General features: G+C 34.2%; 1 protein-coding gene across 3 annotated transcripts in view; it reads right to left on the minus strand.

Annotated features, from left to right (window-relative positions):
• CLINT1 (clathrin interactor 1) overlaps positions 1–12166 on the minus strand; it is a 56535-nt gene that overhangs the window by 4736 nt on the left and 39633 nt on the right. For all 3 annotated transcript variants that reach the window (XM_035013286.1, XM_035013302.1, XM_035013294.1), the window contains 3 exons: positions 11318–11387; positions 3628–3702; positions 18–292 (listed from right to left, as the gene is read on the minus strand). In XM_035013286.1, the coding sequence (XP_034869177.1) occupies positions 18–292; positions 3628–3702; positions 11318–11387 (420 nt within the window). The remainder of the gene's footprint in view (positions 1–17; positions 293–3627; positions 3703–11317; positions 11388–12166) is intronic.

Consider the following 12166-nt stretch of genomic DNA (forward strand, 5'->3'; position numbering starts at 1 on the left):
GGAGGCAGACAACTTACCTGTGATCTTGACATGGGCAACCCCAGGCCTACAGTATTAGTGCTCATCATAGAGAAATTCATACTCTGGGAAGATGTCATGGTTGCCTGGGACGAGCCCATAAGATCAAATAGGTCCGAAGAATTTGAGGCAGCTGGCTGTGAGCCACTGACAAGTTCTACAGATGGCTGTGAGGCACTGCCAAAGAGCTCACCACTGGAGGCACCAGGGCCTGATGGGGCTTGGTTGAAGGCACTCCAGTCACCAAAGTCTCCATTCCCACTTGTTGCTGTAACTAAGAAGGAACAGTGAGGGTAAGAAACTTTCTGAAATGTGCAGAACAAAATAACAATGAATGAAATGAAACAAATTAGAGCTGATCTGTGTCCATCCAGATTAACATCTGCAGGTACCATCTCCATCTGGACATTATTTTTCTCATGAATATTCCACAAATGTTAAGTAGGTGGCAAAGGAAAAAAAAATTCACATATAAAGTAAAATCCACCTCTTAGCAGGTCTGAGGTGATACACAGAAATTACAATCAAAACTTTCCTTCATCCTAAGTTTGCATATCATCAAATATACTGCCAGCTAAACAAATATGAATTAGCCTAAGACCCTGAAGAGCAAGAAAACTTAACTGGTTAAACTTTTTGTTGGGAGATCGAGAATCCTCAAGTGAGGAGACACTCAATAAAATCAGAAAATTCAATTCATTTCACCCACTCATTATTTGGAAAGGTTTAAAAAGAAATCAAACTATGATTTATATGGTCTCATGTAAATAAAATCCCAAATTCATGAGATAAAATTCATAAAGAAAACAGAAAAGCATGGAAAAGAAAAATTCAGTAAAATTAAGAGTAGGCTTAGTAAATTTCTGTAAGAAGTTCTTACCCTTTTGGCCATGCTTTCATTGACAACACAAGGGCTGTAGATAGCCATGGTATATATAACCTTAGTATAGTGCTTGCTTCAAATTGGACTGTTCAATTTTTTTATTTAAATAAAAAGCGGGGTATAGAAGGGAACTCAATGCTAATATTAAAAAAAAGGGGGGAACACTTATCATTACATTCAAAGATAATTATAACAAGTTTAAGATTTAATGCATTATATAAAAATTGATAATAGGTTAATTAATGGACTATAGTGTTTAAGAGCATGGTTTTTGTACCTTACTAGATGAGTGACCCTGGGAAAACTACATAACCCTCTCTGTGTCTCACTTTTTAAAAAATCTAAGTTGTGAAGATTAAATATTTTTTTGTGTGAGGATTAATTTAATATGTAAGTGCATTTAGGGTTTATTCTTGTTACTATGGATTAATTGTGAAAACGCAGGGGAGAACCAAACACATCACATTCTCTTTCCTTTAGGTAGGCCATAAAACTATGTAGGTCAAGCTTCTAAAATTCTGTGTACATACTATTTGGAACACAATAAATATAAAGGCAATTGATAATAAAAAAAATTATTTAAATAGATTATGCATGACTCTAATAAACCTTTCTTTGAGAAAGGGACAAATAGATAAATATGAATTAATGGAAGTTGAAAAAGCAAAGGTGAATAAAGAGCTACACATAAACTGTCATCTGAAAGAGAACAGTATATATTTCTAAGTTAATTAACACCATCTCTTTGTACTTCATGTTCACTTACAACTTGGAAATACATTTTGTCTATCCTAAAAGGTAACCAACCACTCCAATACTATGTCTCATTATGCTAAATATTTAAAGGAACAATAACATTAAGTCTTTAAAATCATATTTCTCTATTACCATATTAAAATGTGAGCCTCTTCGAAAGAAAATAATTCACTTAGAAAACCCACGCTCTACCAACAATTTAATACAAGAACTGAGCTAATATTTATTACCTCAGGGTTTTACTAAAATATGTCTTTTATCTTTACAAAAAAGACTGATTTAAGAGTTTTACAATTAGTTCTATATATTAAACAATTTAAACTAATTTAAGAAAGACCTGAAGGATAAAGGTAAACTTTATGCTGATTTCCTATATGCTTGATCTATAAAACAGAGTAAGAATGGAAACTGGGGCAATATGTGTTGCCCCATCTGAAAACTTTATCTGAGCTGATTCATCATAGGAGGAAGAGATTTCTAGTGGGGCATATATTGTTCAGAAATGATTAATCATAGTTGCAACAGTTTCAGCCCCTTGTGTAATGGTGATCAGGTTATATTAATCACATGCATACAGATGAAGAGATGTATCACTTAGCAACATTAAGATATTCGAATTATTTATAGTAGGCAACTTTATATACATAAAAACTCAGAATTACACAGGCAGTCTGTAAAATTAGGGCAATGTTTATCTGCCACTTGATCTCCCTAAAGGAAGGTATTAACCCTTAGAAGACATAACCACACTTCTAAGATGAAGCTAATCACTCCACAATTTTGGTTTTTGGGAAATACTCAGAATTTATACAAGCAGGTTATCAAAATAACCCCAGATGATTAAAGCCTATGTATCTTTCTTCCTAAATCCTCACAAAACTAAATCAGACATTACTAAATATAAATTTTAATTCAATTAGTCTAATGGCAATAATTCTACTTGAAATGAGTAAGATTAATTCAGCTAAATTATACCTTTTCTCCCTGCCTCACCTCATGTTTGAAATTTGTAACTAAATTTTCATATTATCTCTCAAACTTCAGAGTGACAAGATTTATACCAAAAAATACTACAGCCAACTCCTTTACAACTTAAAGAAAGGACACTTAATAACAAACCTAGTCCCTATTCTATACACTTCTATAGACATTACTTTATATCCTTATAAAGAACCATGTCAAATGGTGTTCCTGATTTTAGAAAGTTGGATGTCACCAGCTTTCCCAAAGTTAAACAGCTACCATACTAGATGGCAAAGGCAGTAAGGTAAAAATATTCATAAAGAAAGGGAAAAAAAGACAAATGCTTCACCTCAATCCTTGATGTTTAAACCTATATTGTTAGTTCCAAGTACATAACATAAAGATTTGGTATCTATAATATACTGCAAAATGATCACCATAATAAATCGAGGGCATTTTAAAATTTCTAATCTAACATGGAGGCAAGTTTTGCCTTAAGTTCAACTGCTCACTATTTAAGGATGTGTCAAAATGAAGTTCAGTAATCTTTTATAGAAATGCTCTTAATATATATCTAAATTACAAAGAAATGAATTTTATTAAGATAGTCTGCCCAATCCCAATGTCCTTGGGATCATATAAGCTAAACATAAACCATAATATTCTTCCTGTTAAATTGAAATTATACTTATTCACACTACCCACCATGCTGTTCCCCCCCTCCCCACCCCCCCAAAAAAAGCTAAACAAGAGTCACTTATAAAAAGGGCAATTTTATTTAGGTGTGCCTGCCTGAGCAGTTTGCAACTAAATTAATTTATTTGGCATATTTAAGACACTGACCCAATAAAATACCTTTGTGAATAAATTCTTTAGGATTTAGGAATTATAAATACTACAAGGAGTAAAACACCAAAAAGAAGCTTATTTGGTAGAGAAGGGAATTGTTTGGTCTTGATAACCTTTTCACTGCCCCTAGATTTCTGGCCAATCAAATTGTATCATACCTTGGGAAGGGAAATTGCCTGATGCAGCAGCTGAGCCAAAGTCAGCAAATCCTCCAAATAAATCAGCTGATCCTCCTAGAAATTAAGCATGAAGAAAAGTTAAACTGTTAAAACCACAGAACAACAGATAGCAATTTCAGGAAGCCATTTTAGCACCACACTTAAAAATTACCTAATATCAGAGACTCCAGACCCATCACAGAAGCTAGTTTGTTGATCTAGGTTTTCATGTCCCATGTTCCTTTTAAGCTACCACAAACTCTTACATTCCTCAGTGCTTTATCTTGTAAGTAATTGACACTACACTTGTGGTTAAGTTATCCCTCACTTACACTGCCTGAACACAGTGTGGACCTGTGGTTTTTATCCAGTCGATTATGCTCTTTATAAGAATCTTCGGTGGATGCTAAAACCTGGGTCAAAGGTTGCTAGGGAGTAAGATATTCACATAATCACCAAACATCACCCCACAGATTACTTAGTAAATACAAAGGAATGAAGCTACTTTTACAATGGAGAAACTGAATGGATATCAACCTAAACAACTGATCAAATTTAATGCCACTAATAATCAGACAAAACAGTATTCGTGGGCCCTTTAATGGCAAGGGACTGAAAAGGAAATCATCACCCGTGTTAAGAATTCCAGCCAAAAATATTTAACCTGAATGTAATCATGAGGAATGAATCAGACAAATTACAAATTGAGGGACATTTTGCAAAACAACTCTCAAGACTCTTCAGAAAATGTCAACATCATAAAAGACAAAGAAGACTGGAACTGCTACAGATTAAAGGAGCCTAAAGAAACATGACAAGTAAATGAAATGCATGATCCTTGATTGGATTCTGGATTTTTTTAAAAAGTGCTATTCTGAAATGACGTAATTGAGACATCAGGGAAATCTGAAAACGGTCTATATATTAGACAATACTGTTTAAGTGTTAAATATACCCGGTATGATAATTATATTGTGATTATAAAGGAGAATGTCCCTGTTTTAAGAAGATACATGCTTAAGTATTTTGTGGGCAAAATGTCCTGGTATTTCCAATTTTCTCTCAAATGGTACACAATAAACAAATGGTACACAGTAAACGAACAACAAAAACGATCTAGAGAGAGAGAGATGAAGAAAATGTGGCAAGGGCGCCTGGGTGGCTCAGTTGGTTAAGTGACTGCCTTCGGCTCAGGTCATGATCCTGGAGTCCCGGGATCGAGTCCCGCATCGGGCTCCCAGCTCGGCAGGGAGTCTGCTTCTCCCTCTCCTGCTCTCTGTCTCTCATTCTCTCTCTCTCAAATAAATAAGTAAAATCTTAAAAAAAAAAAAAAAAAAGAAAGAAAGAAAATGTGGCAAATTTTCTGGGGTGCCTGGGTGGCTGTCGTTAAGCGTCTGCCTTCGGCTCAGGTCATGATCACAGGGTCCTGGGATCGAGCCCCACATCGGGCTCCCTGCTCTGTGGGAAGCCTGCTTCTCCCTCTCCCACTACCTCTGCTTGTGTTCCCCTCTCTCGCTATGTCTCTGTCAAATAAATAAATAAAATCTTTAAAAAAAATTAAAAAAAAATATGGCAAATTTTCTATAGGTTTGAAGTTTTTTTTAAATAAAAGGGAAAAATTTTTGAGGTTGATTTGCATAAACATCAGTTTTAATAGCTACATAGGGAAAAAATGAATGCAATGATTTTGGTGGACTACTTGTTTTCTATTGTCTACTCCATGAAACAGGCAGATACTTACATTTTTAATACATGAAAAAATAACAGGTTTTTGCTACTTCTAGATTGGTGTTTTTAAAGAGGTGAGATCCAAAGGCTGCAAATCAATCTCTGTGCGCTTTTGTAAAAGCACATTCTCATACAAATTTTTATTTGTAAACACTACATGGATGAGAATATTTACTTTTACCTACAATTTGAACAATATTATACTAAATTTTAATATTCCATTTCTGTCCAATTCAGTTATCAACAATACAGCAATAGCCAAAGGATCTAAAACCTTAAATAGCTGTCCTTATTTTTCTTTGTCCTTAAGGATTTCACCTCTTAAGAGTCACAACCTTAGAAGTTTAGAGCAGCAGTTCAATTATGGTGCTTTTAGTGTTATGCGAACATTATATAGGTTACATCACAGCTGCTTAGCCTGCAGTGCTTAGAAACTAGCCAGGTGGGACTGGAACATCTGGGCTGCACTCAAATACCACCAGGGACAGATTCCAACATCTGGTGCCATTTCTGAATTGTCTTATCGCTGCAAGACATTCTGCCCCATCTGCTACACTCAACTGGGTTAATTAAACTAGAACCATCTTCCCTTCTTAATAAATGGCCAGCAGTAATAAAAGGAACAAATCAGTTTCTGATACATGTGTACTTGGTATTTCTTTTTAATGCACATTTACTATAGTCAACTATCAGCAAGCATAACAAATTTCTCATTTCTTTACCTCATTACAGATGCATATATTCACATATATCCTCACTCACCATGAACTAACTCCCACCAAGGCCAAGGTTCTCAATTCCTACCAACACTACAGTTCATCTGGCTACTTTCACTTTATCCAAAGAATAACATCACAGTGATTTATTTTTCTCTTCTTTAAAGATACAAAATCATGAAAAAATGTGGTGAGGGGCATAAGAGATCAATGAGCTATATTTTTAAACTATATAAACAGGCACATATATTAATAAAAACTAGCAGGGACATGAATGTTGCAAACAGTTGCTGCTTTATATTCATAAATTTGTCTTCTGTATTTTTCCTTCATGTTAAAAATATTGATCAAAGTATACTGTTAGGTAACAGAATGACAGTTAATCATTTGCTAGAACATTAAGGGATTTGGAAATTGGGGATTATTTTAATTTGCTTCATCCAGCAGTGAATAGACATCGATATGTAATTTATTATGCTAAACAAGTTAGGGGTTTTCAAATCATATCCAGTCTGGGCTACAAAGAAAGTGCATGATGTAGAAAAAGGCACTTGAATACTACAGGATCATAACTTCAAACAGGATAAGATATTTTACTTTTGTCATATCCTGATTTAGTATTTCGGATAATTACCTACTTTGTTACTCCATTGCTTTACCTTCTCACATCTGAACTGAAGTTATATTGTATTCATAACTTATCTACAGCAAATATTATACCTCTCCACCCATACTATAGGGAGTTTGATTTCAACATAACCAATTTAAGAATATTGCAAGTAAAGAATGGAAACACACATGATATTTTACAAATAGAAGCCACCTTTTCTTGAAAAGGACTTAAGTTTTCTCTAATCTTTTGAGGTGCCACAGATTATGCTTCTCCTTGGGTTTTATACAATATGATCTTTGAAAACGGTCTCAAACTATCTCAGTAATTTAAAATCTCTTTATTTCTTTTAGGAAAAGTTTCTCTCTCCTAGGAGGAGAGATATATGTGTGATGTTACTCATCCCAATGCCTTAAATTCAACAGAAATTTTCTATACTGAAGCATTTTCCCAGATAACTTCAATCTAAGGGAATTTAAATAAAAGAGTGTACCAAAAATTGCTGCATGTGGAAGATTGCTAAATTTCACAAGAGCTATCCTTCAAGATTCCCACATGAGAACTGTCATTATAAATGAACCATTTCCATCTGCCTTTTCAGAATAGCAAGGAGGTTATTTACAATCACCAGCTGGGAACATGTATTTTCCAAAGCAATACTGTGAACAGGAAAAATATAGCTGAACTGACAGTGCTTAAACTTCAAATGAAAATTTTCTTCAACAAAGAATTTAATCTAGATTACCTTATAAAAAACTTGTGCAATAATTCTAGTAAATATAAAAGAACTGACAATGCAAAAAAAATAAACGTATGACAAAGATTAATATATAATACATACATACGTGAAGTTTATATATAAAACACTAAGGATAAAAATTTTCCCCCACTAAAAGAAATGGACAAAGGAACATGAAAAGATAAGTTACAATTGGCCTATAAGAACATGAAAAGTATTCAAACTCAGGCATCAAACGAATGCAAAATAAAATGAAATACTATTTTCTCCTTACCAAACTGGATGGTTTTGAAAGATGCTACTCCACTACTGTAATAGAGAAAAATTCGGAAAAAAACAAAACAAAACCTAATACCCCCCAAATAAGAGACTATTTGGTTAAAGAAATTACAGCATATCCTACAATGTTAAGATATAAAGCAATTACAAGTCTGTAAAAGAATACCAACGATCATAGGGAAACGGTCATGAGAACTTGGGTGAAAAGCAGTTCACAGAAAAATAAAAGCCTTATCAAAAGCCTGAAAAAGATCTGCCATGTAATAAATGTTTAATATATTGACTGAATATATAGAAAGTGTACTTAAAAAAAGAGTATTCACTCAAATTATTGTGCATCCAAGTCATGGTGAATCACTTGTTTTCCGTCAAATTTCTAAAATGAGCATGCATGACTTTAGTGAAGAGAATATGTTAAAAAATTTTATTTTTAGTAAACTTGGCTTAAATTAGAGACAACCCCATGGAAATTCTAACATAGAAGTCAGTATACTGAATATGTAAGAATGTGGTTCATATTCATGTAAATATCCTCAACTAATTTTTGTGATTACTGGGTACAAGGCAACAGGTTCAAATACAAATGTAATCAACATTTTGGATTTGACATACCTTAATCTTTAAAACAATTTTTAAACTAAAAAAAAAAAGAATTCAAAACATATTGCAAGTCACGTAATGGCCCTCTATTTGTACTGACTAAAGTGTATTTTCTCTTCAACCTCATTTATTGTACTAGAGATAACTTATGGAATAGTATGTCAGTCAAGACCTAAATTCCTTAATTAGAAAGGGACAAAGGAGACAATGTGGCCTTTTACAAAGGTGAGATACGGTAAAGAAATGAAATGGGATGTTTTTGGCATTCTAGTTTTAACTGGCCTCTTTTCCAAATACTGTAAAATTAATTCTTTTTAAGAATATTTACTTAGAAATGTACTATATGTAAAAGCTACCAAAATATCCTTATAGTGCAGATTTTAAAAGAACATCACCATAGTGGTGATGGATTCTTGATGAATGGGTTTCACATGTATATTTTAAAACTTGGTAGATATTCTCCAATGATTTTGCCACACATACTTTTGAAGATGTTAACAAAAGGATGTTGTAACATATTAAAAAAAAAAAAAAAAAAGAAAATCTGAGCATATTCTCAGAGGAGGTATTTATCTGGTGAGAGTTACAGAGGCTGCCTTATCTGCTTAGGTTTACAGTTTATGCCCATATTACTTGCATGATGGTGATATTTTAAGTATAGGCACATCTGGTAAATGACACCCAAATGGTATGCCAAATAGCAATGCTTAATATGGTAGATTCTTAGACTTTTTCATGTGTAGATGCTGGAGATTTAATATCCAATAGTTTTTCCACTGCTCAAGTCAATTTAAAATACCTTACTAAAGTATTTAAATAGAGATTTGGGGTAACAAATTTATGTCATGACTAGAGGGGATTTTACACAAACTGGGTAAGCATACTGTTTCAAACAGAAGAGAACTTTAAAAAATAATTCTGATGTAGACCCATATTCAGTTTGTTTTTAGAGAATATGATAAAACAAATATTAAGGCAAGAAACTTCTCAGATTTCATTCAGACTTTGTCTCAATTACTGTATTAATATTAATTGCTATTTCTATTTAATTAGTCAATCTAACTGTCTGCACTGAAGAAAAAGCACTCAACGGTTTCTTGCCAAGCAAAGGAAGCATGTTGGTTATTTAATAATTCTCTCTGTTCAAAGCAATCTTGGCATCACTGAAGAAAAAAGTTACATCACTCATCTGACCTTCCTAGTTAATTCTTCTCTGATTGCTCCATTAAAACTTTTCCACAGATGCATGAAAGGGGCTCCTTAATATTTCATGCCAGGAAGTCCAAAATAGTTGAAATTCTGTGACACTATGTCTGTATTATATGACTACACACTAACTGTTAATACTACAGTTAAGATTTTATTTTTATTTATTTATTTTTTAAAGATTTATTTGACAGAGAGAGAGAGAGAGCACAACCAGGGAGAGCAGCAGTAGAGGGAGAGGGAGAAGCGGGCTCCCTGCTCCGCAGGGATTGATGTGGGGCTTAATCCCAGGACCCACAGAGCATGACCTGAGCCGAAGGCAGATGCTTAACCACCGACTGGGCCATCCAGATGCCTCTACAGCTAAGATTTTATTTTATTTATTTTTATTTTTTTATTTTTAAAAGATTTTATTTATTTATTTGACAGAGAGAGACAATGAGAGAGGGAACACAAGCAGGGGGAGTGGGAGAGGGAGAAGCAGGCTTCCCACGGAGCAGGGAGCCTGATGCGGGGCTCGATCCCTGGACCCTGGGATCATGACCTGAGCCAAAGGCAGACGCTTAACGACTGAGCCACCCAGGCGCTCCTACAGCTAAGATTTTAAACATACAAAAAGACACCACCATAAATTGTTAAACTAATGTAGTTGTTTGTAACCTTGGGCATGACAGTTCAATAGAGTTTACAGAATAATTTTAGGAACAGTTAAGAGTTATAGAAAAAAGGGAACAAGAACTGAAGAAGCTCAGAAACTGGTTGAACCAGATGCCCCATGAAGTTCAATCCCAGTCCAAGAATTTTATGATAGTGGGCAAGGAGAAGAAGAAAATAACAGAAGACTTTCTATTAATTACATGTACTAAACTATCAATGAAAATCACAGGCTTCCATTTAAGCACTAACATAAATTTTAAAACAATTCACTTTTGAAAAATCACTATACACATTGAGGAACAATAGATTTACTTTGTACATTACTTATACACCAGTCTTATCATCTACGTTTTAATGTGAAATAAACTTTAAACAGGTTGGGAAAGGTCATCTTTAAACAGAAGTTGTATTTCTTAAGCTGTTTTGACTTGTAGCACAGGACTTTATTAGAACTCCATAATCATCAAATGCAACCTCAAATGCCAATTTTCTTGAAAACAATATATAGGGAATTACTCAATTAAATCTGGCATATACTGAAAATCTAACTGAAGAAATAATTAATCCTATCTCTATGAGAATCTTGGTAAAGAGACTACTGTTTTGCTATGGCCTCCTTAAAATATGTCAGATAGGTGGTTACGTACTTTCATATGTGACTCTTTGATTAAAGATTACTTCTTCCACCTGACCGACCTTCCCATGAGGGCAAGAACTTTGTTTCACTAAGCATTATACCTCAAGCACGCAGACCAGTGTCTGGTTCAATAAACACTTGTTAAATAATTGAGTAAAAAGTTTAAATGAATTCTACTATAGCTGATGTTGAGAGCCAGAATTAAGACTTAAGGAAAGACAGTAAAATGGGCAGAGCAGTACATTTTGTTTATAGAGAAAGCAAGGGACCCCATTCAGCACTAAGAAATTAAGGAGAGACAGAGATACTATTGAATTATTGGTCAAATATTTAAGCACTCTTCTTTACTTTAGGCAATTAAACAATTTTTCCCAAATAATGCTCAAGGGTCACTTAATTTCACATTAAAAATAAATCCAATGCAAAAAAATTTTTCATTCTATCCTTTATTTGGCATTTTGAAAAATTAATCTGAAATCAAGGTTACTGAAAAGAAAAAAGCCAATGTGGAAGCTTACCTGTCGATTGGCTGGTGCTATCAAACAGATCAACAAGGTCACCAGATGACTTGCTGCTAGGCACTGAAGTCTGAAAACACACACAGAACCTTAAATAAGCTTAGAAAACAAATTTCTACTATTTTCTTAAACCTGCTCTAGTCATCTCTGATTCTCAACTTAGACACAAATACCCGTAACATCTTAATAAGGGTACATTTAGTTTTCTGAAGAAAGAGCAGTGACCTTGAAGTCTTATGCAGAGATAGTTATTTTTAAGTAATTCTATCCCTAGCACTATAAAATCCCTAACATCATCTACACTGTTTTCCCTAACTCATTTCTTTTCCTACTGCATTTCACTCTGGAAAACATACCTTCCAGTTCCCACTCAAATCTTAATGCTGTATATCAGAATCATTTGAGAAGAACTAAAAAATACTTATGCCCCAGCCCATCACAACACTGAGTCACACCTGCCCAGGGTGGGATCTTGGCCTATATAGGCTGACAAAGCTCCCTTGAGAATTCCAAAGCATAAGAAGGTCTGAGATCCACTGGATTAGAGACCAAGATCCTAACCAGCTCTAAAATTCTATGATTTTATGATTTGAGGATTCTTTGATTACTATTTGTATACCACACAAGTCATTCTATGTTGTATGATATAACTTCACATCTAACTGCTTCACATTTAGTTCCCAAACTAAAATGTGGGCTGGAGCTTATGATTTTTCTCTTCCCTATAGTCCTAAGTACCTTGATGCAAATGTCCTATATGTTCAATACATATATGATAATTAGAACGAATTGCTAGGCAACAGGGAAACACTGTAAGTTCCTAGGCATGTTAATTTGAGCCTTGAAGAT

This window comes from Mirounga leonina, unplaced genomic scaffold (genome assembly GCF_011800145.1).
Source record: "Mirounga leonina isolate KUSES-001 unplaced genomic scaffold, KU_Mleo_1.0 Mir_104, whole genome shotgun sequence".
In the NCBI taxonomy this organism is placed as follows: Eukaryota; Metazoa; Chordata; class Mammalia; order Carnivora; family Phocidae; genus Mirounga; species Mirounga leonina.